The 26,837-nt window shown below is 52.4% G+C and overlaps 1 protein-coding gene across 1 annotated transcript in view; it reads left to right on the forward strand.

Annotated features, from left to right (window-relative positions):
- LOC149861608 (uncharacterized) overlaps window positions 1-26,547 on the forward strand; it is a 27,136-nt gene extending 589 nt beyond the window's left edge. Inside the window, exons 3-10 of the mRNA XM_090053784.1 lie at window positions 2-1,199; window positions 18,164-18,223; window positions 19,072-19,441; window positions 19,554-19,726; window positions 20,218-20,344; window positions 21,403-21,540; window positions 22,663-22,847; window positions 23,300-26,547. Coding sequence (XP_089909910.1) covers window positions 2-1,199; window positions 18,164-18,223; window positions 19,072-19,441; window positions 19,554-19,726; window positions 20,218-20,344; window positions 21,403-21,540; window positions 22,663-22,847; window positions 23,300-25,180 — 4,132 coding nt within the window. The 3' untranslated portion in view covers window positions 25,181-26,547. The remainder of the gene's footprint in view (window position 1; window positions 1,200-18,163; window positions 18,224-19,071; window positions 19,442-19,553; window positions 19,727-20,217; window positions 20,345-21,402; window positions 21,541-22,662; window positions 22,848-23,299) is intronic.
- Window positions 26,548-26,837: the final 290 nt, after the last annotated feature.

Genomic DNA, 26,837 nt, shown 5'->3' on the forward strand with positions numbered 1-26,837 from the left:
AACTCGTCCACACAGAAAAGAAGCCACATCAGTGCTCGGACTGTGGGAAGAGCTTCACTTACTCCTCCAGGCTGGCTCAGCACCAGCGTATCCACACAGGGGAGAAGCCACATCAATGCCTGCAGTGTGGAAAGAGCTTCAACCAGTCCTCCGACCTGGCCAAACATCGACTCATCCACATGGTGGAAAAGGCACAACAGTGCTTGGAGTGCGGGAAGAGGTTCACTCAGTCCTACAGGCTGGCTGAGCACCAGCGTATCCACACAGGGGAGAATCCGTATCAGTGCTCGGAGTGTGGGAAGAGCTTTACCCGATCCTCCAGCCTGGCTCAGCACCAGCGTATCCACAGAGGGGTGAAGCTACAGCCATGCTCAAAATGTGGGAAGAGCTTCATTCACTCCTGCAGCCTGGCTCAGCACCAACAAATCCACACAGGAGAAAAGCTACATGGATGCTTAGTGTGTGGGAAGAGCTTCACCTGCTTCTCCAGCTTGACCCAACACCAAGTTATCCACGCTGGGGAGAAGCCACATCTGTGCTCAGAGTGTGGGAAGAGCTTCGCTCGTTCCTCCCAGCTAGCTCAGCACCAGCGTATCCACACCGGGGAGAAACCACATCAGTGCTCAGAGTGTGGGAAGAGCTTTGCTCATTCCTCCAGCCTGGCTCGGCACCACCGTATCCACACTGGGGAGAAGCCACATCAGTGCTCAGAGTGTGGGAAGAGCTTCGCTCGTTCCTCCCACCTAGCTCAGCACCAGCGTATCCACACCGGGGAGAAACCACATCAGTGCTCAGAGTGTGGGAAGAGCTTTGCTCATTCCTCCAGCCTGGCTCAGCACCATCGTATCCACACAGGGGAGAAGCTGTATCAATGCTCGGTGTGTGGGAAGAGCTTCACTCGATCCTCCAGCCTGGCTCAGCACCGTCATATCCACACAGGGGAGAAGCTGTATCAATGCTCGGTGTGTGGGAAGAACTTCACTCGATCCTCCAGCCTGGCTCAGCACCGTCGTATCCACACAGGGGAGAAGCTGTATCAATGCTCGGTGTGTGGGAAGAGCTTCACTCGATCCTCCAGCCTGGCTCAGCACTACCATATCCACACAGGGGAGAAGCCGCATCAGTGCTCGGAGTGTGGCAAGTGCTTCCACGACTCCTCCAAGCTGGCCTTGCACCAGTGTGTCCCTATCCAGGAGTGTCCATAATTCTGCCAACAATACAGGAAGGATTTGGGGATGTATACCTACCTGCTCAGCACCCACCAGTGTCTGCATATAGGGAAGCAGTCTGATGCTGGTGTACTTCAGCAACAATTAACCTTTCATTCAGCCTTTCCTTCAGCATCTAAGCAGCCCTGACCTTCCCATTTCATGCCAGATCGCTGCTCTCGCAGGCCTGCATGTTCCCATCGGAGTCTGCAAGAAGCTGCTTCTGCCACCCCATGAGCCCACTTTGGTGGATTTTGCTTCTCAGCCCCTCGTCAGAGCTTTGCGCCACCAGGTGCCAGCTGCCTCCTCCTCTCCTTCATAGACTCATAGAAAATGAGGGGTGGAAGGGACCTCTAGAAGTCATCTAGTCCAACTGCCCGCTCCAAGTTGGACCATCCCCAACTAGATTATCCCAGCCAAGGATGGAGATTGCACAACCTCTCTTGGTTACCTGTTCCGGTGTTTTAGTACCCTCATAGTGTGACACATTCTTCCTAACGTGTAACGTAAACTTCTCGGGAGTCTTGGTGCATGAAGAGAAGCCTCCAGCCAGCAACACTTCAAAAAGTCCAGGAAAGTCACCTCAAAAAATCCTTCCAAATCAATATGATTGCTAAATACGATAGAAATACATTAATATAACTATACTACTCATCTATAATTGATTGAGTACAAAATTCTGGGGTTATTTTTGGTGAAACTAGGTTATTGGGCCTCGGTTCAGGAACCAATCCCACATTTATAACACTTTTTCCTATGGAAAAATCAGTTCTGGGTTACAACGTTTCGACGGTTTTCAGGAACCAATTTTGTCGTAAGTCCTAGGACAGCCTGTACTATCATGTAGGGCAGTGATTGATTAGGTGGGTATTTAATATTGAAGAGTTGTGGAAATCTCAATTATGCAGTTATGTAGGGTGAAAAGAAAGCAAAATTCCTTTCCTTCTTCCTTTCTTTCACAGAAAGCAGCAGCACGGTAGTACTCAGGAGGCATTATAATTATTTCCAATTTGTATTTTTGACAGAAAGGAAAATGAGGATCTTGAGTTATTGGATAGTTTCATAGTTGGTTGGGTCAGAAGGGACCTGAGCAGATCATCAAGTCTGGCCCTGTGCCGTGGCAGGATAGAGCACTGGGGTCAAATGACCCCGTCAAGGTGTTCATCCAGCCTCTTCTAAAGACCCCCAGGGTTGGAGCCAGCACCACTTCTCTTGGAAGTTGGTTCCAGATCCTAGCCGCCCTGACCATGAAGTAGTGCCTCCTGGATGAGGGACTGTTGTTTTGGGCTTGATTATGTTAATGACTGTTCTTGCTGTTTCTTGGTTGTTACTTAATATTGCGCAGATAAAAGTGTTGGTACTGCACAGTACAGTTGTGTGTGTGCTGCAAGCACCCTTTGGTGCTAGTGTGATGGTGCATTGCAAGGGAGGTGTGGGCAGGGGAGGGTGACGTGGGTGGATCACCGGTTTGTGGGTTTACAAAGGACCGATTCGAGGTGCAGAGGCTGGACAAGAAGTGCGGACAGGTGCTCCTGGCTCGGGCTGGAGCGGAGAAGCTGTTGGGTTGGGGGCGGGGGTTGGGGAAATGAAAGTCTTTTCTCCTGCTGGGACCTTGTTGCTCCCCTGGGTGGGCACCCCACAAAGTCCACCAAGTGTCCCAGTGCTGTGAGCTTCCCCCTGATTTGAAGACTGAAAGAAATGGCTGGGTTCTGGGCAAAGCAACTTTGGATGCTTGCAAAGAAAGCCAGCGTTGCAGGGAGTCAGTGGGACACCCTACATCTGTGAGGGAGAAAGACTGTCTACCGCTGACAGAAGTTGGGGGCTGGAGGGGCAGGGCGTTGGTTTCAAAGTGACACTTGGTGAAAGGTGGGTGGTGCCCTGGGTGGGCACCCTGCATAATCCCACCAGTGCCCCAGTGGTGCGTGCTTGCCCCCACAGTGCCCTGAACTGATGAGCTGTCAGCAAAGAGTGGCTTTCAGAGAGGCTGGGGCTGGGAGGCCCCCTGCCTGGGGGGCGTGAAGGGGCTTCAGAAGGCACCTTGGTTTTCTGCACCTGTGAAAGGGATGCAGCCAGGGGCAAAGCGTCTGTGGGCTTCATGGGACACCTCGGTTTTCCCAACATGTGAAATGGGTGCAGCCATGGACAAAGGGTCTCAGGGCAAGGGACATCTGGCTTTGGGAAAAGCAAGGTGGGGTCAGCACTGGGGTAGTGCTGGATGACCTGGGACCGCCTAAAACCCCACAGCTGGTGTATGCTAGAGAGCCTCAACCTTCCCAGGCTGGCTGTGTAAGCCGGTTGGAGTCTGGGCCCTGCTGGCATGTAGCTTCTTGACTGCTCACCTGTTCCCCGGGGCAGAGTCACGCCAGACCCTCGAGCCCCAGCACTGCCCTGTCTCCCATGCCCCTTACCTACTGCTGAATGGCTTCAGAAGCCTCTGGAGCCTGGCACTGTCACGCCGAGGAGCTCTCCCATCAGTAGCTCCTGCCAGTTTCTCAGAGGTGCCAGATGCTCAGCCCCAGAATCAGGCTGTTTCTGCCCGCCAGGATGGGTGACCTGCAGCCACCTCTGGGCTGGAGGAAATTTTATCTTGGAAAAATTGAGTGGCTTGCCAAAACTCAGGAAGTGGCCCTTCGCCCAAAATAATTACCTGCCCCTGACTTAAACCCAGTGCAGACTCCTGTGACATGGAGCTCACCTGGGACCCTTCAGCAGAGGGAAACCTCCATGGACTCATTCCCTGCACCACACCTGGCCCTGGAAGCAGGCAGGAAGCACAGCCCTGCTCCTTTCCGAAGAGAGAGCTGCAGCTCTAAGTCCTCCTGTCCTACTCAGCCCATTAGCACACAAAACCATTCAGGTACTGTCTTAACACACGTGTCCCACATGTACTTCCCCCAGCAGCGTCTGAGGTGATGGGTGCTGGGAGCTGCCCCAGAAACTCTGAGAGTCCAGCTCTGAAGTCCACTGAGTGGGGAACCTGAGCCCAACACAGGGATCTGCGCCTCCCTCGCCCCCCGGACTTGGATTTTCGGCAGGAAGACCTCGTTTTCTTGAGGAACCACAAGCACCAAGGTCCAGGCCTGTTCTGAGGTCCATCCCAGCAGAAGGAATAGCAGTGTTTGCCCTTTGCCAACAGGGTGGCTGCTAATTTGGTGTTTATCTTACACATGCAGGAGGTGCCTGGATACTGAGCAGAGCTGAGCAACCTCCTGCGGAAGGGCTGGGAGCCCTGGATCCAGCACAGACTTTGGGTGAGATGGACTCCCTGAGACCTGAGAAGGAGCCATGGCACAAGTCAGCGGAGGCCCCAAAAGCAGAAGGAGAACGGAGCGACGAACCAGGTACCATCTGCAGTTGAGCATGAGAGTCTAGAAGGGGAAGAGCCCAGACAGAGCCCTGGGTGCAGGGAACAATTTGTGGAGCTGAGAGCCACTGGAAAGATGCACTGCATCCCAGCCAAGGCATTGGGAAGGGCCTCGGAGGGAAGCAGAAGCTCACTGTTAAGCATAAGGGCATAGCCCAGCCCTGCCTGAGGGTCAGGAAAACCCTTACTTGCCCATCACTCCTGGCTCTTTCCAAGAGAAGGCACAGTGGGAAAAAGCCCCACATATGCGCCAAATGTGGGAAGAGTTTCACCTGCCTCTCCACCCTGGCTGTTCACTTTCAGACGCATTCTGGAGAACTCCCCCGCTGTTTCACCAAATGGCAATAAAGCTTTGTGCACAGACCTGGTCAAGTACCTACATGTGCAGAGGGGGAAGCATCAGCACTGCTGTAGCGGGGCATTTACCCATTTCTTCTTCCTGTCTCAGCACCAGGGCATCCACCTGGGGAGGAAGACGCACCGCTGCACTGAGTGCAAGAAGAACTTCATCTGCTGGCAAGACCTGTCCCAGCACCAGTGTGTGCACGTGGGGCAGCAGCCACATTGTTGCACCAAGTGTGTGAAGAGGTTCAGGCATTCCTCCAGTCTCATCAGGCACTGCTGCCTGCACACAGGGTAGAAGCCACATCAGTGCTTTGAAGTGTGGCAAGAGCTTCACTCATTCCTCCCACCTGGCTCAGCACCAGCGTATACACACAGGGGAGAAGCCACATTAGTTCACTGAGTGTGGGAAGTGCTTTCTCTGCTCCTCAAAGCTGGCCTTGCGCCAGTGCATCCATATCCGGGTGTATCCATAATTCTGCCATCAATACAGGAAGGATTTGGGGAGGTATACCTGCTCAGCACCCACCAGTGTCTGCATACAAGGAAGCAGTCAAGCAGCCTCGTGCTGGTGCAGTGCATCAACAATTCACCTTTCATTCAACCTTTCTAGGGCACTGCAGAGCCCAAAGGGCACAGGCTGACCTCCCAGGTTTGCTGAGGGGCAGGGGTTAAATGGAAACACTGCAGGCAGAGGGCTGCCCCGATGCTGGGGGAACCTGTGAGGAGGAGATCTCACATCAGCCTCGGAGCCTGTGGCATCCCTATCTTTCTCTAAAAGCAGTCAGTGCTCCCAGGGGGTGAAGAACTGCCTTCACAATGGGATGCCCTCCCCAGCTGGATCTAAATGACATCCAATGACTTTCTTTGGCCGGATCCCAGCTTTGTCCTCCCTCTTGGTCCCAGGGTTTGGTATGTTAGGCTCTTGAATTGCAGGAAAGGGGACACTTATGGCTGGGGAAGCAAGCAGCCCTGGCCTTGCCATTTCTTGCCACTGCATCACCCCTCTCGCAGGCCTGCATATTCCCATCGGAGTCTGCAAGAAGCTGCTTCTGCTGCCCCATGAGCCCACTTTGGTGGATTTTGCTTCTCAGTCCCTTGTCAGAGCTTTGCGCCACCAGGAGCCAGTTGCCCCCTCCTCTCCTTCATAGACTCATAAAAAATTAGGGGTGGAAGTCATCTAGTCCAAATGCCTGCTCCAAGCGGGACCATCCCCAACTAGGTTATCCCAGCCAAGAATGGAGATTGCACAACCTCTCTGGGTTACCTGTTCCGGTGTTTTAATACCCTCATAGTGAGAGAATTTCTTCCTAACATTTAACCTAAACTTCTCTTCCTGCAAATTGAGACCATTGCTCCTTGATCTATCGTCTGTGTCCACTGAGAACCATCTAGATCCATTCTCTTTCAAACCTCCCTTCAGGTAGTTGAAGGCTGCTATTAAACGCCACTCTGCACCCCGCCGGTCTTCTCTAGACAAAATATGCCCAGTGCCCTCAGCCTCTCTTCATTAGTCATGTCCTCCAGTCCCCTTACCATTTTTGTTGCCCTGTGCTGGACTCTCCAGTTTGTCCACATCCTTTCTGCAGGGGAGGCCTAAATTTGAACTCAATACTCCAGATGTAGCTTCACCAGTGTCGAACAGAGGGGCATAAATGACCTACTGGCATCACACCAACCAATGCAGCCCAGGATGCCATTGGCTGTGAACAAGCAAAACTTCTGACATGGGTAACACTGTATGTGTTAAGGCGCAGCGGGGTGGGAGTTGCAGAGATGATAGCCCCTGGTGAGGCCACAAAGCCTGCCAGCTGTTGAGGAGGTATGTACAAGGGGGTTCTGGGACCCTGCACCTCTAGCTGCTGACAGACAGGACTTGTGACATGGGTGCTTGTGCAACTGTGTCTGGGGGCATGGCAGGGGAGAGGGGAGACTTAGGCTGCAGCCACTCATGGATTCCTAGATTGTAAGGCCGGAAGGGACCTTGGAAAATCATCAGGTCCAGCCTTACAATCTATGAATCTGAGTGCCTGGAGTCTTAGTCTTAGGAGATATGGCTTTGAAACAGTTCTTCCAGGCCCCAGAACCCCCTGCACCTATCTCTTGAACAGCTGGCCGGCCTCATGGCTGCAGCAGCCCTAGCACCCAGGCCTGCAGTACTTCCCCCTGGTACCGACACTGTGCCCCAAGGCAGATACAGTCCCACAAGCACCCATGTCATGAGTTTTGCCTGTCATCAGTTAGGAGTGCAGGGCCCCAGAACCCCCTTGCACATATCTCCTTGGCAGCTGGCAGGTTTTGTGGCCTCAGCAGGGGCCACCATCCCCGCAGCTTTCACCCCACTTCGCCTTAGCGCACACACTCATCCATGTCATGAGTTTTGCTTGTCTGCAACTTGAGGTGCAGTTTCCCCCAAACCCCTGCACCTATCTCCTCGAAACATGGCAGGCTTTGTGGCCTCCGCAGGGGCTAGTAGGCCTGCAATTTTGACCCCCTTGTGGTGTAACACATACACATGACATGAGTTTTGCTTGCAAGAATTTGGGGTGCAGTTTTCCTGAACCCCCTGCACCTATCTACTTGAAACATGGGAGGCTTCATGCCCTCAGAAGGGGCTACTATTACTGCAAGTTTCATGCAAGTCAGGCCAGAAATGACAGTTATAGGCTGTTTCAAGGTTCCTGATTATAGCCTATGGGCAAAACGTTTAAATGTTTTGACTTGCCTCATTTTGTTTCGAGGCTGTTTTGACTATATCTGTTCTGGTTTGATTTTGCTGTTTTGACCTTGAAATAGGTTGAAACAAAGCTGGTGGTGAAATTTCACACAGCCCAAGTGTGTGTGTGTGTGTGTGTTATATGTGACAATGCCCCACGCTGTCTGCACCCCCTTTTTAGAATCCAAGATCCTGCAGGCAGCCAGAGGGCACCGTGTGGGGAGCATCTGTAGTACAGTTACTGGTAGTAGAGAATACAGATAAATAAAAGAGAAAGAAAGGAATGGAGGAGCAACCATTCCCTGCTTTTTTACTACTACCGTCTGCTACTGGTACCCCCACCCGTAGTCCTGTATGTTCCCCCCCAGCCTGCCGCGCCCACCACAGTGTTCACCACTGCCAGTGAGCAACACGGCACCATCGCTGCCAGTGCATAGTAAGTTTGCAACTTGTTGGACTTGTGTTTGGTGTGTAGCACCTTTTCTTAACACCCCAGTATTTCTAATAATTGACTAAAGTAAGAAAAACAACCATAAATAAAAAAGGGACGCAGGAGATGACCTTTTAAAAGCAGAAGCTTGAAACCCCCCCCCCCCCCTTGTTTGACAGTAAGTTTGGAGACCACCAAACCAACTTCAGCCGGCTTAAGTTTCCTCTGTTCTGCATTCTGTAACCCAGCAACGGCACGTAGAAGGACCCCAGACTTGTGGAAATTCCCCAGAGATGCGCGCGCATATATGCCTTATGCCTATGTATACTTATATTTGCATATGTATGACCTGTTAACATAAAGAGTACTATCGAACTCAGATGGGGGGATCTCTTTGTCTCTGGACATTGAGTACCCCTCTGCAGAGCGATAAACTCACATACTGGACACTCCCTCATTCTCTGCCTAATTGATCGCGGCTAGGAACGAGCCCAGAGATGGGACGTGGCCAGTGGTCATCGGTGTATGAGCCCACCCTTCAGCGTATGGGTGCTACGCAGTAGCTGGCCAATTTCCCCGACAAAATTGGGGCCCAGATGGGACCCTAGCCCTCTGGACCGGTGCCGCCACCCCGTGACAACGTCCAGCCGGCAAACGAGAGTAAGTTCCCCTCAGTGTCCTTGTTGGGGGAGCAGGCGGCCCTGAGTCAGAGATAAGGTGATCCCAAACCTTGTAAAGGCTAGGAGTGTCTGCTAGAACACCCTGAGTACGGTGCTTCTCAGGCAACATATTGGTCACGTGAAATTGCTAGCCAATTGACTCTGTCTGTCTGTGTATCTTGTCTTAGACCTGTCTCTTCCTGGTTCCTCAATCCGGTGACACAGGCAACCATAGAGCGGTGTCCGTCCGACCCTTTTGGGCCGGAAAAGCTGTGGGGCGCAGTTTTTGTCTCCATTCGCGCACTGAGGAACCGATCTCTAATCTTTTCTCTTCCCTTTGATAAGCCCCCTTTCCTGTTTGGGGCATTTGTGAGTCGACTCTGGTATTCTGGTTTAAAGGCAAAGGGGTACCCCGCCAAGGGAGACAGGATGGGACAGACGGGGTCAGTCCCTGTCCCACCGGGAAGTCCCCTTGGAATTGTCCTTTCTAGTTGGGCTAAAATCCCGGGAACTGGTCAGAATAAAAAGGTTAAATTGACCCAACTATCCACAACTGTGTGGTCTGGGTACACTTACGAGGACCCAAGCCGACAGTGGCCTAATCTTAGTTCTTTTGACCAAAAGGCCCTGAGGTACCTCAGAGGATTTCCGGAAGATTCTCACCCCTGTCAGATGGACTACTGGTATGTCTGGGCTAATGCTGTAAAGGAAATAGAAAATGGTCATTTGAGCTCGCTCAAAGATGGGGCCCGACACCTGGCTCCACTCCAAGGTAGTCCAAAGAAAACCTCTGAAGTTTTGCCTCCTCCATATGCTCCAACTACCCCTAGGTCAGAAGAAGATGAGTGGACCGCCACCACTCCTGGCACCCATAGTTCCTGTGTCCCACTCTCCCCCAACCCCTGCATCATCCACCTCAGATGATCTGCCTTCAGGTGGAGAGGAAGAGACCTTCTACCGAGAATTGCCAGCGCCAGCTGATGCCACTTCTCCTGTGGCGATGCACATGGGAAGCCACACAAGGAATCAGTCGCCCACTCGCCTAGCCCCGCTGCGTCAATATCCTATTGCCGCTCAGGACGGAATCCAATATCCCGAAACACACGCTCCGTTCAATCCTCAAGATCTCATCCTGTGGCAAGATAACACTCCCAAGTTCAGAGACAACCCAGAGTCAGTGAAACGCAGAACAGAAACTATAATTAACACCCACAACCCTACGTGGACAGATATGAATCAGCTTCTAGATGCTCTTCTCAGTAAAAAGGAGAAAGCAGAAATTATAAATCAAGGAAATCAATGGGTGTTAGAAGACACACAGAATAGAACTAACTGGCCAGTTCAAGATCCTGGGTGGGATCCAAATCGTGAACACCAGGGCCACAATAACTTGCTGTGCTTGCAAGGAGCCTGACAATCCCTTTTAGAAGGACTGAAAAGAGTGGGGAGGAAAGGAGCAGACTGGACTAAAGTCCAGGCTATCAAACAAGGACCAAATGAACATCTGAGTGATTACTGTCAAAGGCTTCTAAGTGCTATGAGTAGACACGGTAGTGATTTCAACCCCAACAGTATTACAAGCAAAACAATAATAAATTCCACGTTCATTGGTCAAACAACTGATGATATAAAAAAATACATCACTAAACACCATCCCGATTGGATCAACAAGACACTTCCCCAGTTAGTTGACCTGGCTACCTATGTCTTTGACTGATGCCCTGAGGTCCAGAAACAAGAAAAACTAAAGCTGAAACAAAAGGAAGTGAATATGTTAGCAGCTGCTCTCACTCAACACTTTCAAGCACCTCCCCGGCAAGGCTATAGCCGAGGCCGAGGGAGAGGGCGGGAACAAGACAGACCCCGTACTTGGTCTCCCCAGCTGTTCAACCAACCAACAAGGGGACCTCAACCAGATGATACCTGCAATTATTGCAAGCAAAGAGGGGACTAGAAGTGAGATTGTCTGGTCCGTGCACGGGGGACCCCTGCACCATTTAATGCTCCCCGCACGCCTGCCCCGCCTGAAGTTGACCATTACCAACAATACCTGGAAGAGTCACCTGAACCTGAGGATTGACATAAGGGGGGGGCTCTTCCATGAAATGAACCTTGGGGATTTTAATGAAACTTCACACAAATTAGAATGTCCATCCTCTGAACCGTATATTAACCTAGAAGTCCAGGGTCAGATATACAAATGTTTAATTGATAGTGGCGCAGATCTTTCTTCACTGGGTGTCTCCCCAAGTCAGGCCAAATTAAGGGTAGCAAAAACTGAATGGGTGGTAGGAGTCTCAGGAAAGCCCTTTAGCATCCTGTATAGTGTTCCTACAAAAGTCACCATTGGACCTTTAACAACTGAGCGTGCCCTCTTACTCCCAAGTGGATCACCTGTTAACTTATTAGAGAGATACCTGCTCTGCAAGCTCCACGCCACCTTGCAGTGTAGCCCAAATGGAATTCAAATTACTGTCCCCAGTACTAACCTCTTGGCCTTTCAGGCCATGCTTAATGAATCTGAGTGCCCTTTCCACCCCGAAGATCTTCGAACTCTGCCCGAATCACTATGGGGATGGATCCCCACAGCACATGGGCTCCTTAAATCTGCTACCCCAGTCAGCATCCAAGGAAAGCCAGGTCAACCCCCATCGGTACCCCAGTATCCCCTGTCTAAAGAGGCAGAAGGAGGTTTAGAACCACTGGTGGCTAGTTATCTAGAACAAGGAATACTAAAAGAGTGTCTCTCATCCTGTAACACCCCCATCCTTCCAGTCAAAAAACCTAAACCTGGTCCCAATGGTAAACCAGTGTACCGGTTCGTACAAGACCTTCGGGCAATTAACAGGTATGTTATTCCACGACACCCCGTAGTTCCAAATCCGGCTACCATTGTTACGACCATCCCAGCCACAGCGATTTCCTACACTGTCATCGACCTGTGTGCAGCTTTCTTCAGTATTCCTATACACCCAGATTCACAGTACCTGTTTGCTTTCACTTGGAAGCAGAGACAGTTAACCTGGACTCGGTTACCCCAAGGGTATGTGGAGTCCCCCACACTGTTTTCACAAATCCTGCATAAAGATTTATCTGCGGTCACTCTGTCCTCAGATACTGCTTTGATTGTTTATGTAGATGACCTCTTGCTAGCTTCAAACAGCATAGAGAGCTGTCGAGAAGACACTGCAAAGCTACTCTCCGCCCTTGCAAAACAAGGACATAAAGTGTCTCCCTCAAAGCTACAGTACTGCCAGCCTGAAGTGGAGTATCTGGGCCACATACTCAAAGCAGGCACCAGGAAATTATCACCCAGATGCTTGCAAGCCATCCAAGATCTCCCACGGCCCCAGAATAAGAGGCAAATCCGTGCACTTTTGGGCATGGCAGGATTCTGCAGGCCCTGGATCCCGGCCTTTGGGGAAATAGTCTGTCCCTTAGTTCAAGCCACTGCTAAAGAAGCTGAGGATCCTGTTCACTGGTCTAAAGACAAGGAACAAGCATTTCACCAAATAAAACATGCTCTTATGACTGCACCAGCCCTGGGTGTCCCTGATTATACTAAGTCTTTTATCTTATACGTTCATGAAAACAGAGGAGTTGCTTCTGGAGTACTAACACAACCCTGGGGAGATCGGGCTCGACCAGTTGCATACTACTCAGATCAGCTGGACCCTGTCGCTCGAGGAGCCGTTGCGTGCCTTCGCTCCATCGCTGCTGCTCCAATGCTGGTACAGCGAGCCCAAGATCTGGTCTTGGGTCACCCACTTGTTGTAAGAGTGCCGCACTCAGTCGAAGCTCTCCTCCTCCAGCATAGCACTCAGCATTTCTCAAACCAGAGACTCAACCGATACGAAGTCCTTTTGCTGACATCTGAAAACATCACCATACAGCGATGTGCACAACTCAACCCAGCCCCGCTTCTGCCAAAGGCAGATGAAGGACAGCCACACCATGTCGCTGCAAATTGGTTGAGTATGTGGAAAAACCCCGGAGTGACATTAAAGATCAACCCTTGCATAACCCAGACTATGTCCCCTTTACCGATGGATCGTCATCAGTTATTAAAGGCACAAGACATGCAGGGTACGCGGTAACCACAGTGCAGTGGGTTTGGGAAGCCAACCCCCTTGCGCCATGAACTGTTCAGTAACCATCTATACTGACTCCGATATGCGTTTAGTATTTGTCATGCAACCGGCCAACTGTGGAAGCAACGAGGATTCCTCACCTCGAATGGACACTCAATTGCTAATGCTACAGAAGTCAACAATCTGAACGCTATCCTGTTCCCCAAAGAAATCACAGTTGTCCACTGTCCGAGTCATTCCAAGGACAGCACTGAAGTTGCTGCTGGGAACAGTATGGCTGATGCAGCCGCAAAGGCGGCGGCCCTTCAACCTGTTTCTGACAACTCTAACTCTCGCCTCTTATGCATCACATTATCCAGCCCAACCTCCATATATCAGCATCTCCAACCAACAGAAGTTCAGGGATGGAAGACTAAATATGAAGGCATTGAAGGGACAGATGGCATCTGGCAAGTACCTGATGGGCGTCCTATCGCCCTCAAAGCTGTTCTCTGCATGCTTGCCCAAGGAGCTCATCGACTAAACCACTCTGGAAAAGAAAACCTAGCGCACAGTGTTCTCCATAACTGGTTCGCACCTGGCATCTATGTAGCAGCCGCCAGGATTGTCAACTCTTGCCCTGCATGCTAAGCATTTAATCACAAGACCAAAAAGAATATTCACAAAGGGGGGAGGCCATGGGCCTGTCTACCATTTCAAAGACTTCAAGTTGATTACAGACTTACCAAAAGCCTTCTGTTGTAAGCATTGTCTAGTAGTAATCGACCAGCTCACTGGATGCCCAGAGGCTTTCCCTGCTTCGCAAGCAGATGCTTCAACTGTAGTTAAAGCCCTCCTCAGAGACATTGTACCAAGATTTGGGCTCCCTGAAGTTATTGATTCAGATCGAAGTTCGCACTTTCCAGAAAGAATATTGCAAGAAGTATATAAAGCATTAGGAATTCAGACACAGTTTCATACCCCTTACCACCTGCAATCCTCAGGTCAGGTAGAAAGGTTAAACCTATCCCTGAAAACCCTGTTAGGAAAGATCTGTGCTGAAACCAAATTAAAATGGCCTGAGGCCTTGCCCATTCTGTTGTTTGCCGCGCAAACCCCTAAATCTGTCACCCTATGAGTTATTGTTTGGTCACCCCCCCACCTTTGTACAAAGACTGGCAAAGTCTACATGTAAGTCTGTTTGGGGGAGATGAAAAACTAACTGATTATGTCTTGTCATTACAGCAGTCTCTCAGTTCTCTTCACAGGTCTGCAGCATTGGTACAACCAGTACCCCTTGACACCAACCTCCATCCTTACCAACCCGGCGATTGGGTGTGGATCAAAAAACATCGGCGACAGAACTGTCTAGCACCGCATTGGGAAGGACCCTTTCAGGTCTTGTTGACGACTCACACAATAGTCAGGGTCGCCGAGAAGGAATTCTGGATCCACCATAGCCACTTGAAACCTGGAAAAGAGCCAGCATTGCCAGTACCACCGGAGAAGCATGCTGTTCCGCCCTTAAGACTTACAAGGACTGTAGGAGACACGTGGCATGTTAAAGGCCCATTAGACGCCTCCTAAGTTACAGATGGTGCCCCTGCACGCTGTCCTTATTTACCTGTTTTTTTCACTAATACCAATTGCGCTCATAATGTTTGGTATTGCTTGCTGTTGGCTGTACAAACACAGGTAAAAGAATGAGATTAGCGGCTTACTCCCTCCTTACCACTCTCTTAACCATAGTCAACCAGAGTACAGGCAATATCGTTTTACAGCTTATCCAGTTGTGGGCAAAATCCCTTGACACCTCAAGTCTCACAGCCTGCCTACCGGTGCCACGCTCTGTAAGTGATAATCCCCTTAGGGCATATGTGACCTCACTTAATGTGGACCAAGCCTTATCTGTTGACCTCAACCACAGTAGATCTGTGATATTAGCAGACTTCTGTCTGAGTGTGAAAGCAAATGTCTCATGGTCGGCACAACCTCAAAGCTTAGATTATTTTAAACCAGAAAATGTTTCTGCTAGAGAAGGCTTGAGGTGCCAGGCTACAGTTATTCCTTTAGCATTAAATAGATCTACCGCAAAAGAAATCTGGGGCTCTGACCTAAACATTTCACTAACCTTTTCAGCCATACCCTGGGGAAAATCCCCTGTTAGGACAAAGTGGCTTAAAGAAGATCACTCCCTAACATGGGACCCCCTGATGATTCCTGCACCTCCATGGTGTATCAAACAAGCATCCATGTTCAACAACACACATGAAACATAGAGAAAAAGTGTTAACCTTAGTCCCCTTATCCTTGCTCAACCCCTAACTACCTGGCAGTGTAACAAAACAATAACTGGTCCACACAAACTACAATTCCTTAACTTTTATTTTCCAGCACTGCGTGCACATTTGCAAGGCCTGGCCTGTCACAATAATAGGCTTGAATTTAATATGACAAATTTATAGAATTCATCAGGTAAACAAATGCGGTTTAACATGTCATTTGGTTTGTTCCATTAGGAAAATGAGTGGAATCAAGAGCACTTAGCCACCCAAAAAGTTTTAGATTTTGGCCTGTTTTTGGGTCAAGCCATGAGGTCTGGATGTGGTGGGACTAACAAACAGCCAGTCCCTTGCAGTAAGCTCAGTACCCCAGCCCCACCAGGGCTATTGTGGGCCTGTGCAGATGGAAAGCTCTGGATGAAGTTACCTGCAACCTTGAGCAATGTTCAGTGTACTTTAAGAGTAGTGACCTTATGTCCTCCATTAATCTTTACTGGTACTTCACCTCCTATAATTGGTAGTAAAAGAAACCGCCGAGAGGTACAAATACCCGAGTTTCCTAACAAAGCTTAGAGCCAACTTACCTGGGGGGAGCGTGTGAAAAAGAAACTCGAATGGGCATTTGAAGGTTTGTTTTTGTGGGGAGTGGCGATTGGAAAAGCCAGGGTAGCAATAGCTGAAGTCGCCAAACAGGTCACAATCCTTGCCAATGCTACTGCAGATAGTTTCAGCCTAGTTAACAAGCAATTACAAGCTACTTCACAAATGACCCTACAGAACCGAATAGCCTTAGATGCCCTGCTTTTACGCGAAGGAGGACTATGTCAGTACCTCAACTTGTCAAAGGATCATTGTTGCATAGCTATCCCCAATGTCTCTGTTCCGCTTGAGCAACAAGTTGAAAAAATTAAAGCTGTAGCCACTAACGTTAACAAAGTAGCCTTAGACAGCAATAACTAGTTTAGCAGGCTAGCTAACTCATGTGGATGGACCGTTAGTAACTGGCTAAGTACTCTCCTAACCCCTCTGCTTGCTATGCTTGTTATAAGGTGCACGTTTGCATCTTGTATTATCGCCTACGTAAAGAAGCTGTTTGCACGTGCAATGCAGAACAAGTACGTCATGTATGCTCAAGCATGACAGCCCTTAAATATCAGCCACGACGCTAACGCTTGAGGCTGAAAGGGGGGAAATTGTAAGAAAAACAACCATAAATAGAAAAGGGACGCAGGAGATGACCTTTTAAAAGCAGAAGCTTGAAAACCCCTCCCCTTGATTGACAGTAAGTTTGGAGACCACCAAACCAACTTCAGCCAGCTTAAGTTTCCTCTGTTCCGCATTCTGTAACCCAGCAACGGCACGTAGAAGGACCCCAGACTTGTGGAAATTCCCCAGAGATGCGCACGCATATATGCCTTATGCCTATGTATACTTATATTTGCATATGTATGACCTGTTAACATAAAGAGTACTATCGAATTCAGATGGGGGGATCTCTTTGTCTCTGGACATTGAGTACCCCTCTACAGAGTGATAAACTCGCATACCAGACACTCCCTCGTTCTCTGCCTAATTGATTGTGGCTAGGAACGAGCCCAGAGACGGGACGTGGCCGGTGGTCATTGGTGTATGAGCCCACCCTTCAGCGTATGGGTGCTACGCAGTAGCTGGCCAATTTCCCCGACACTAATGCCATTCATTCCAGAAACATGAGCAATAGCGTAGGCAGACGCTGCATGCCAGCCCTGACCCCCAGCATACGCAGCATCCCGGGTGACATAGAGGTAATATCAGAAATGTCCCACCAACCCTGTGCGGGGGGCAGGGAGTATTTGGGGCAAGAGGGTGGTGTCTATGACTGTGGTCCAAAGCCTCTTCTTCTTTCTTCCCCTCCCTGCAGAAGACTTTCCAGACTGGAAATCGAGAAGGATCAGTAAGGAAAAAAAGCATCAAGGATCCATCCACCGGTAGAAACAAGATTGTTCAATAGTGTAGTCATTTTATACAGAACAGAGTGGGTATATGTAGTTAAACTGTGCATAGATATTGTATACATAGTGTATAGGCATTGTATGGATAGTGTCTAGGTAGTGTAGAGATACCGTATAGGTATATATAGGTATTGTATAGCTAGTGTAAATAAACAATGCTGTATAGGTGCTAGGGAGGAAAATCCCCTTTTTCTTTTTGTCTATTTTCCAATTTTTTTAAGTTTTCATTTCTTATTTTAATTTTTTTTAGTTATTTCTTCTTTGCTTAAAAAAAAAATCATGTAAGTGCACCACATTTTTGCAATAAGGATTTGGAAAGGTGTCTGCATGCGGGGCATGTTTTCTTTCGTAGGCTGACTGGCATGCGTGGCAGGAACTGGGGTCAAGGACAACAAGAAGTCCTTCTTTAGGTACGTAGGGAAGAGGAGGAAAATAAATGGGAGTGTGGGGCCATTGCTCAATAACTATCACCCAGGACAAAGCTGAACTCCTGAATGACTACTTCGCCTCAGTCTTTCATCGGACCTAGAGGAAAATCACGCCGGGTAGAGTACAGGATGAACATGGCAGGAATAATCGCCTTCCTACTATTGCTGTAGAATTGGTGTAGGGCCAATTAATAAAATTAGACATATACAGGTCAGCAGGACCGGATGATCTTCATCCGAGAGTGCTGAAGGAGCTGGTGGAAGTCACTGCGGAGCCCCTGGAGAAACTCTTCCACAACTCATGGCGCTGGGGAGAAGTCCCTGAGGACTCGAAGATGGCCAGTGTTGTGCCCATCCACAAGAAGGGCAGGAGGGAGGACCCAGCTCACTACAGACCACTCAGCCTAGCTTCCATCCTAGGGAAAATCGGAAAGAAGTTCGTCAAGGAGTCTATGTGCGATACGCTTGCAGAAGGGAAGATTCGATCGAGAGCCAGCATGGCTTTGGCGCGGGCAGGTCTTGCCTTACCAACCTCATCTCCTTGTACAACCGGGACCCTCACCGCCTGGACAGGAGAGAGCAGGCTGACGCTGCATACCTCGACTCCTGAAAGGTCACGGGGAGGGGTCACCGGGGGGGCACAGCCCTGCTGACCCGTGTCCTCCCTCCACAGCCCACACGGGCCAGGGCCAAGCCCATGCGGCTGCTCTCTGAAGAGCTCCACGAAGGGCAGGTGAGCGCACCCCAGCCAGACCCCGGGGTCCCTGCAAGGGGGGCTGTGCAGGCTAGGGGCACCCCGGAATTGGGGACAGGGCAGGAAAGGGACTTGTGGGTTCCCAGGGGTGGGGGTCCCCGAGGGGTGCAGGACACATAGGTTGCCCATGGCGGTTCCCCTGGGGTGGAGGTGTCCAAGGGCAGGGGGGAAAAGTGGGTTCCCCGGGGTGCGGGTGTCAGAGGGCGTGGGACCCATGGCTTCCCTTGGGTGGTGGTGCTAGAGGGCGTGGGACACACGGGTTTCCCAAGGTAGGGGTGCTGGAGTGTGGGGGGCACATATGAGGTCTCCAGGGTGGGGGAACTGGGGGGCGGGGGCACACGTGGGCCCCTGGGGCGGGGCCGCACGGAGGGTCCGCTTCGCGCTGCTCTTTTCCCGCCTGCGGCCACGAGCGGGTTAACGGGGGCGGGGCGGGAGCGCCGGCGACGTCACGCCGCGTCACAGAGGCGGGGGCGGGGTTGGGCGGTAGGCGGCTCCGCACCCACTGGCGCAGCCGGCGGGCGGCGCCGGGCCATGGCCGAGCCCGCGGGGGAGCCGGGGCGGGCGGAGCCCCCCGGGCCGGGGCACAGGCCGCCCCGCGCGCAGCCCCCGCCCGAGGCAGGTGAGGCGCGGGGGGGCCGGCGTGGCCCCGGGCCCGAGTGTCCGTCCCGCGCGGGGGGGAGGGGCCGGCACGTCCCCCAGCCCCTGACGGGCTGCGCAGGGGTGGCGCCGGGCCGTGTGCGGGCACCTCGGGGCTGGGCGGCGTCTCTCCCCGCCGGCGCCGCGCACGAGAGGCGGTGTGCTTGGGCCTTCCCCTGCTCCCGTGGTAGCGGGCCGTGACGTCACCCAGGGCCCTGCCCTCCTGCTCCCCGGCCCCTGTGCCCCGCCCCCGTGAGGCCTGTGAGCCCAGCGCGGGCGGGGGACCAGGCGCCCCCGGGGCCTCGGGCGGCCGGTGCAGCTGCCCCAGGCCGCGGAGTCCCCTGGAGGAGCAGAGCTGGGAGCTGTCAGCAGACGACAGCTCGTCCGGCGGGTGCGCCAGGCGCCCAGGAGCGGGGGAGGCGCCGCGCTGCTCCCCTGGCCCGCAGCAGCAGGCACCGCCCCCGCGGAGCAGTCTCTGCCGCGGCGTGGGGGGGTCAGCGGCCCAGCACATCAGCGGGTCTGGCTCTCCCCGCGCCCCGGGAAAGGCTTCACGTGCCCTGGGCAAGACTGAGCTTCTGTTTCCCCTCCGCCACCCTTCACACGTGCGTGCTGATGACCCCCAACCTCCCTCGTGTGCCAGGGCTGACCTGTGCATGCTCTTCCCCACCCGCAGGTGCTGGGACCCTGAGCAGAGCTGAGCAGCAGCCTCCTGAGGAGGGGCCTGCAGTCCTGGAGCTGCAGAGGACTTGCCCAGGGAGACTGGAGGAGAGGGGCTCCCCGACGCCTGAGCCGGGCCCAGGGCAGATGGGGCAGGGCAGGCCTCCAGAGCAGGGGGAGAGCGCGGAGGTGAGCAGGGCCCCCAGGTCACTCGTGGGTGGGAGCGCAGCTGGGGCAGAGCCCAGGAGGAGCCAGGGACAGTATAAAGACCATGGAGAGCGGAGAGCCCTGAAGAGCGTCAAGCCTGTGGTGATGGGAGGGGGCTGCAAACACCCCAAGCAGGAGCCCCTCCCAAGTGCAGGCACCCAGGGGTGCTGGCAGGGGAAGGCCTGGTCAGGGCGCATGGAGCCGGGGCTCCTGCCTCTAGAAGCGGTGCCCAGGCTGCCTCCAGGGGCCGAGCAAACAGGCCGTGCTGAGCTGGGCCGAGGCCGACACCTGAACTCCTGTGTCCACGGCTGCGTGCACAGCACAGCCCAGCTGACTAATGGGGATGTTGCACCCCTGCCTGTCCTGGCTCAGCCTGCCACTAGTTACAGCACAGAGTGATCCCAGCACGGGGCTGTGGGGGCTGGAGGCAGGTGGGAGAGGAGACGCTGATGGCGTGACGCTTGTGCCTGCAGCTCCGGGAGGTGTTCGAGGACGTGGCCGTGTATTTCACGCGGAGGGAGTGGGAGCTGCTGGACGAGGACGACAAGGTGCTTTACCAGGACCAGATGCTGAGGAATTTCCAAGCCCTCGTTTCCCTGGGTAAAGCTCTGGCTCTTGCTTCTCTCTGGAGTACTTGGCAGAAGCCTTCCCGGGAGAGCAGGAACAAACCATCCTGATGTGCAGGAAGATTAACGAGTATGGCAGAAGACCAGCTTGGCTCAGCAGGGGGGTGTCCGGCAGGGCAGCAGCTCTGCCTAAAAGGGCCTGGGGGTGACAGTGGGCAGTCGGCTGAGAATGAGCCGGCCGTGTGCCCTTGCTGCCAAGAAGGCTAACGGCATCCTGGGCTGCGTTGGTGCGTGTGTTGCCAGCAGGTCAAGGAAAGTGATTCCTCCCCTCTTCAGCACTGGGGAGGCCACATCTGGAGTCCTGTGTCCAGTTTTGGGCCTTTGGATATGGGGAAATTGGAGAGAGCCGAGCGGTAGACAACAAAAATGGCGAGGGGCTGGGGGACATGACCGGCGAGGAAAGCCTGAGGGAACGGGACTGTATTGAACCCTGCAGTATTTGCCAGCCTGTGTACTCATTCCCCTCTTGGGATGATCCTCTGCTTGGATGGGCTGACAGCTTTAACTGCAGATACAGTTATAATAAAGTCATCCTTTCCTGTGCCCTGTGATGATTATAATTAGCTTCTTTCCCAGGAAAAAAAGTCTTGTTTTCAGTCACCTCTCATTGATGCTTTTCATTGCCACAGGCCCGCTCTTTGAACCTGAACTGAATATAAGCTCATGTCCACTCGCTTGCCTGGAATTACACTGATAAGACAAATGTTATCCACCCACAAGTGTGTCCCATGGCTTTTCTCCCTCCTGCGTCATGGATCAGTACATCTTCATGCCAATCCCTGATTATTCTGTCAGTTTAATGCCCTGTATGTACCGTGCCCGCCCGTGCATCACCTGGGTGACAGGGATCCTGGTCTCTTGAAGGCTTCTCCCTGTAGTGCCTTCTCTTTCATTCTAAGTGCCTATCCCCTCTCGTCCAACAAGGCCCTAATAGAAACCTTGAGTTTGTTGGATCTATTCTGCAATTCCCCGTTAGGTTATTCTGCATCTGGTACCCAGACACTAACCTTCTTTAACCACTGTTCCAAACAGGATGTCAGGGTCCCATACCTGACTTAATCTGCAGCATCCAGCAAGGACAAGTGGAGCTCTGGGTCTCTGATGATGAGGACTCTGGGGAAATCTCAGGATCCGTGGGGAAACCTCAGGATGATGAGGACCTGCTGCCAGGTGAGTTGTTTGTCCCCTCCACCTGACTGTGCTCTCAGTAAGTCTCCATGGCCAGTGTGCTGGGAGGACCTGGAAAGTGCAGACCTGCTCTGTGCTGACATGGAATACAGTACGTTATGCTGTAATGTGTCTACACACGTGTTGTTCCCCGTTGGTGAAATTCAAGGATGTGGAGACAAGCAACTGTTGCCTTCTCCCGCTAACGACAGATGTCAGAGGACAATCAGGATTGCTGTCTTGATTTCTTGGCCCGGGTCTGGTTTCCCTGGGATACCGTGTTCTTATATTTCCACCTTCACTCAGCAATGCAAGAGTTCACTCCCCAGGCCAAGGTAGCCCAACCAGGCTCTCCCAGGGCTTGATGGGATTTGTAGTCCCCCATGGAAACCAGAATGGTATGCAGAGACTGGAGCTGATGCTTTCCCTGGCTTCCCCTGGTCAGGTTGACCTGGAAGCCAGGAAGTGTTTCATCATGGTCTTAGGCTTCATTAAAGGGCTCCGTGACACGGGTGGGATTCAGAAGCTTTTGTGTTTTGGGTGGAAGCGAATCCCATCGCTTGCACCAGAATTGCCCCCTTTCTGTTTCCTCTCTGGGGCCCTGAGTGTTATGAAGCTGTGATTCAGCATGGAGTCCAGGTGCAGACGCCTGTGACATGGAGCCCACCCGGGACCCGTCGCAGAGGGAAACCTCCATGGACTCATTCGTTGCACCAGAACTTGCCATGGAAGCAGGCAGCGCCCTGCTCCTTTCGCAAGAGAGAGATGAAGCTCTATGTCCTCCCCTCCTACTCAGCGCAGTTGAGCATGAAACTATTGAGGTGCTGTCTTACACATGCCTCTTCCAGCAGGGCCTGAGGTGATGGGTCCTGAGACCTGGGCCAGAAACTATTGAGAGTCCTGCTCTGAACTCCACCGAGTAGGGAACAGTAGCCCAGCACAAAGATCTGCCCCTCCCTCACCTCCTGCACTTGGGGGTTTTGGCAGGAAGACCTTGTCTTCTTGAGGGAACACAAGTGCCAAGGTTCAGGCCTGCTCAGGGGCCCATGTCAGCAGAAGGAATAGCAGTATTTGCCCCTTGCCAACAGGGTGGGCACTAACCTGGTGTTTATCTTACCCATACAGGAGGTGCCTGGCTGCTGTGCAGAGCTGAGGAGCAGCCTCCTGTGGAAGGGCCCGCAGACCTGGAGCCAGCACGGACTTCCCTAGGGAGTTTGGGCAAGATGGACTCCCTGAGACCTGAGAAGGAGCCATGGCACAAGAGTCAGGGGAGGCCCCAAAACCCGAAGGAGAACAGAGCGATGAACCAGGTACCATCTGCGGTTGAGCATGGGAGTGGAGAAGGAACAGAGGTGTGGATGCAGGGAACAATTTGGAGCTGAGAGACCTAAAGAGCCGCTGGAAAGATGCACTGCATCCCAGCCAAGGCATTGGGAAGGGCCTCAGAGGGAAGCAGGAGGTCACTGCCAAGAACTAGGGCAGAGCCGCCCCTGCCTGAAGGTCAGGAAAACATTTAAGTGCCCATCACCCCCTCCTGGCTCTTCCCAAGATAGCGTATCAAGTGTGGGAAGAGCTTCACCTGCCACTCCACCCTGCCTGTTCGCTCTCAGACCCATTCTGGAGAACTCCCCCACTGTTTCACCAAATGGCGATAAAGCTTTGGCACAGACCTGGTCAAGTTCTTACATGTGCAGAGGGGAAAAATCAGTACTGCTGCATGAAGTGTAGCGAGACCTTCACCCATTTCTTCTTCCTGTCTCAGCCCCGGTGCATCCACCGTGGGAGGAAGATGCACCGCTGCACTAAGTGCAAGAAGAACTTCATCAGCCCGCAAGACCTGTCCCAGCACCAGTGTGTGCACATGAGGGAGCTGCCACACCGCTGCACCAAAGGGGTGAAAAGGTTACGGCATTCCTCCAACCTCGTCAGGCACTGGGGCCTGCACACAAGGGAGAAGCCACATCAGTGCTCGGAGTGTGGGAAAAGCTTCACTTGTTCCTCCAGGTTGGCTCAGCACCAGCGTAATCACACACGGGACAAGCCATACCAGTGCTCAGTGTGTGGGAAGAGTTTCACGTGCTCCTCTGACCTGGCCAATCACCGACTCAGTCATGTGGTGGAAAAGCCACATCAGTGCTTGGAGTGTGGGAAGAGCTTCACTTATCCCTCCAGGCTGGCTGAACACCGGCGCATTCACACAGGGGAGAAGCCATATCAGTGCTCGGAGTGTGGCAAGAGCTTCACCTGCTCCTCCACATTGACGCAGCATCAGCGCATCCACACAGGGGAGAAGCCACATCAGTGCTCTGAGTGTGGCAAGAGCTTCACCTGCTCCTCCACATTGGCGCAGCATCAGCTTATCCACACAGGGGAGAAGCCACATCGATGCTTGGAGTGCGGGAAGACCTTCACCTCATCCTCCAACATGGCCCGGCACCAACTCATCCACACAGAAAAGAAGCCACATCAGTGCTTGGACTGTGGGAAGAGCTTCAGTTACCCCTCCACGTTGGCGCAGCATCAGCTCATCCACACAGGGGAGAAGCCACATAGATGCTTGGAGTGTGGGAAGAGCTTCACCTGGTCCTCCAGCCTGTCCCGGCACCAACTCACCCACCCAGAAAAGAAGCCACATCAGTGCTCGGACTGTGGGAAGAGCTTCACTTACTCCTCCAGGCTGGCTCAGCACCAGCGTATCCACACAGGGGAGAAGCCACATCAGTGCTTGCAGTGTGGGAAGAGCTTCAACCAGTCCTCCAGTCTGGCCATACATCGACTCATCCACATGGTGGAAAAGCCACATCAGTGCTTGGAGTGTGGGAAGAGGTTCATTCAGTCCAACAGGCTGGCTGAGCACCAGCACATCCACACAGGGGAGAAGCCGTATCAGTGCTCGGAGTGTGGGAAGAGCTTTACCCGATCCTCCAGCCTGGCTCAGCACCAGCATATCCACACAGGGGTGAAGCTACACCTGTGCTCAAAATGTGGGAAGAGCTTCATTCACTCCTCCAGCCTTGTTCAGCACCAGCGAATCCACACAGGAGAAAAGCCACATGGATGCTCAGAGTGTGGGAAAAGCTTCACCTGCTTCTCCAGGTTGACAAAACACCAACTCATCCACACTGGGGAGAAGCCACATCTGTGTTCAGAGTGTGGGAAGAGCTTCACTTATTCCTCCCACCTGGCTCGGCACCACCGTATTCACACAGGGGAGAAGCCATATCAGTGCTCGGAGTGCAGGAAGAGCTTCGCTCGTTCCTCCCACCTAGCTCAGCACTGGCGTATCCACACCGGGGAGAAACCACATCAGTGCTCAGAGTGTGGCAAGAGCTTCACTCGTTCTACCAGCCTGGCTCAGCACCGTTGTATCCACACAGGGGAGAAGCTGTATCAATGCTCAGTGTGTGAGAAGAGATTCACTCGGTCCTCCAGCCTGGCTCAGCACTACCGTATCCACACGGGGGAGAAGCCACATCAGTGCTCAGAGTGTGGGAAGAGCTTCACTTACTCCTCCAGCCTGGCTCGGCACCAGTGCATCCACACAGGGGAGAAGCCGCATCAGTGCTCGGAGTGTGGCAAGTGCTTCCACGACTCCTCCAAGCTGGCCTTGCACCAGTGCATCCCTATCCAGGAGTGTCCATAATTCTGCCAACAATACAGGAAGGATTTGGGGATGTATACCTACCTGCTCAGCACCCACCAGTGTCTGCATACAGGGAAGCAGTCTGATGCTGGTGTACTTCAGCAACAATTAACCTTTCATTCTGCCTTTCATTCAGCTTGTAAGCAGCCCTCACTTTCCCATTTCTTCCCAGATCGCTGCTCTCGCAGGCCTGCATATTCCCATAGGAGTCTGCAAGAAGCTGCTTCTGCCACCCCATGAGCCCACTTTGGTGGATTTTGCTTCTCAGCCCCTCGTCAGAGCTTTGCGCCACCAGGTGCCAGCTGCCCCCTCCTCTCCTTCATACTCATAGAAAATGAGGGGTGGAAGGGATCTCTGGAAGTCATCTAGTCCAACTGCCCATTCCAAGTTGGACCATCCCCAACTAGATTATCCCACCCGAGGATGGAGATTGCACAACCTCTCTGGGTTACCTGTTCCCGTGTTTTAGTACCGTCATGGTATGATACGTTCTTCCTAACATGTAACGTAAACTTCTCGGGAGTCTTGGTGCATGAAGAGAAGACTCCAGCCAACAACCCTTCAAGAAGTCGAGGAAAGTCACCTGAAAGAAGTCCTTCCAAATCAATATGATTGCTATTTACGATAGAAATACATAAATGTAACTATACTACTCATCTATAATTGATTGAGTACAAAATTCTGGGGTTATTTTTGGTGAAAATAGGTTATTGGGCCTTGGTTCAGAAACCAATCCCCCATTTATAACTTTTTTTCCTATGGAAAAATCAGTTCTGGGTTGCAACATTTCGACGGTTTTCAGGAACCAATTTTGTCGTAAGTCCTAGGACAGCCTGTACTATCATGAAGGGCAGTGATTGATTAGGTGGGTATTTAATATTGAAGAGTTGTGGAAATCTCAATTATGCAGTTATGTAGGGTGAAAAGAAAGCAAAATTCCTGTCCTTCTTCCTTTCTTTCACAGAAAGCAGCAGCACGGTAGTACTCAGGAGGCATTATAATCATTTCCAATTTGTATTTTTGACAGAAGGGAAAATGAGGATCTTGAATTATTGGATAGTTTCATAGTTGGTTGGGTCGGAAGGGACCTGAGCAGATCATCAAGTCTGGCCCTGTGCCGTGGCAGGATAGAGCACTGGGGTCAAATGACCCCGTCAAGGTGTTCATCCAGCCTCTTCTAAAGACCCCCAGGGTTGGAGCCAGCACCACTTCTCTTGGAAGTTGGTTCCAGATCCTAGCCGCCCTGACCATGAAGTAGTGCCTCCTGGATGAGGGACTGTTGTTTTGGGCTTGATTATGTTAATGACTGTTCTTGCTGTTTCTTGGTTGTTACTTAATATTGCGCAGATAAAAGTGTTGGTACTGCACAGTACAGTTGTGTGTGTGCTGCAAGCACCCTTTGCTGCTGATGTGATGGTGCATTGCAAGGGAGGATTGGAAGAGGTGTGGGCAGGGGAGGGTGATGTGAGTGGATCACTGGTTTGTGGGTTTACAAAGGACTGATTCGGAGCGCAGAGGCCGGACAAGAAGTGCGGACGAGTGCTGCTGGCTCGGGCTGGAGCTGAGGAGTTGTTGGGTGGGCGGTGGGGGATGGGGAAATGAAAGCCTTTTCTCCTGCTGGGATCTTGTTGCTCCCCTGGGTGGGCACCCCGCAAAG

This window comes from Crocodylus siamensis, chromosome 6, assembly GCF_052110815.1.
Source record: "Crocodylus siamensis isolate JL-2025a chromosome 6, ASM5211081v1, whole genome shotgun sequence".
NCBI classification, from domain to species: domain Eukaryota; kingdom Metazoa; phylum Chordata; order Crocodylia; family Crocodylidae; genus Crocodylus; species Crocodylus siamensis.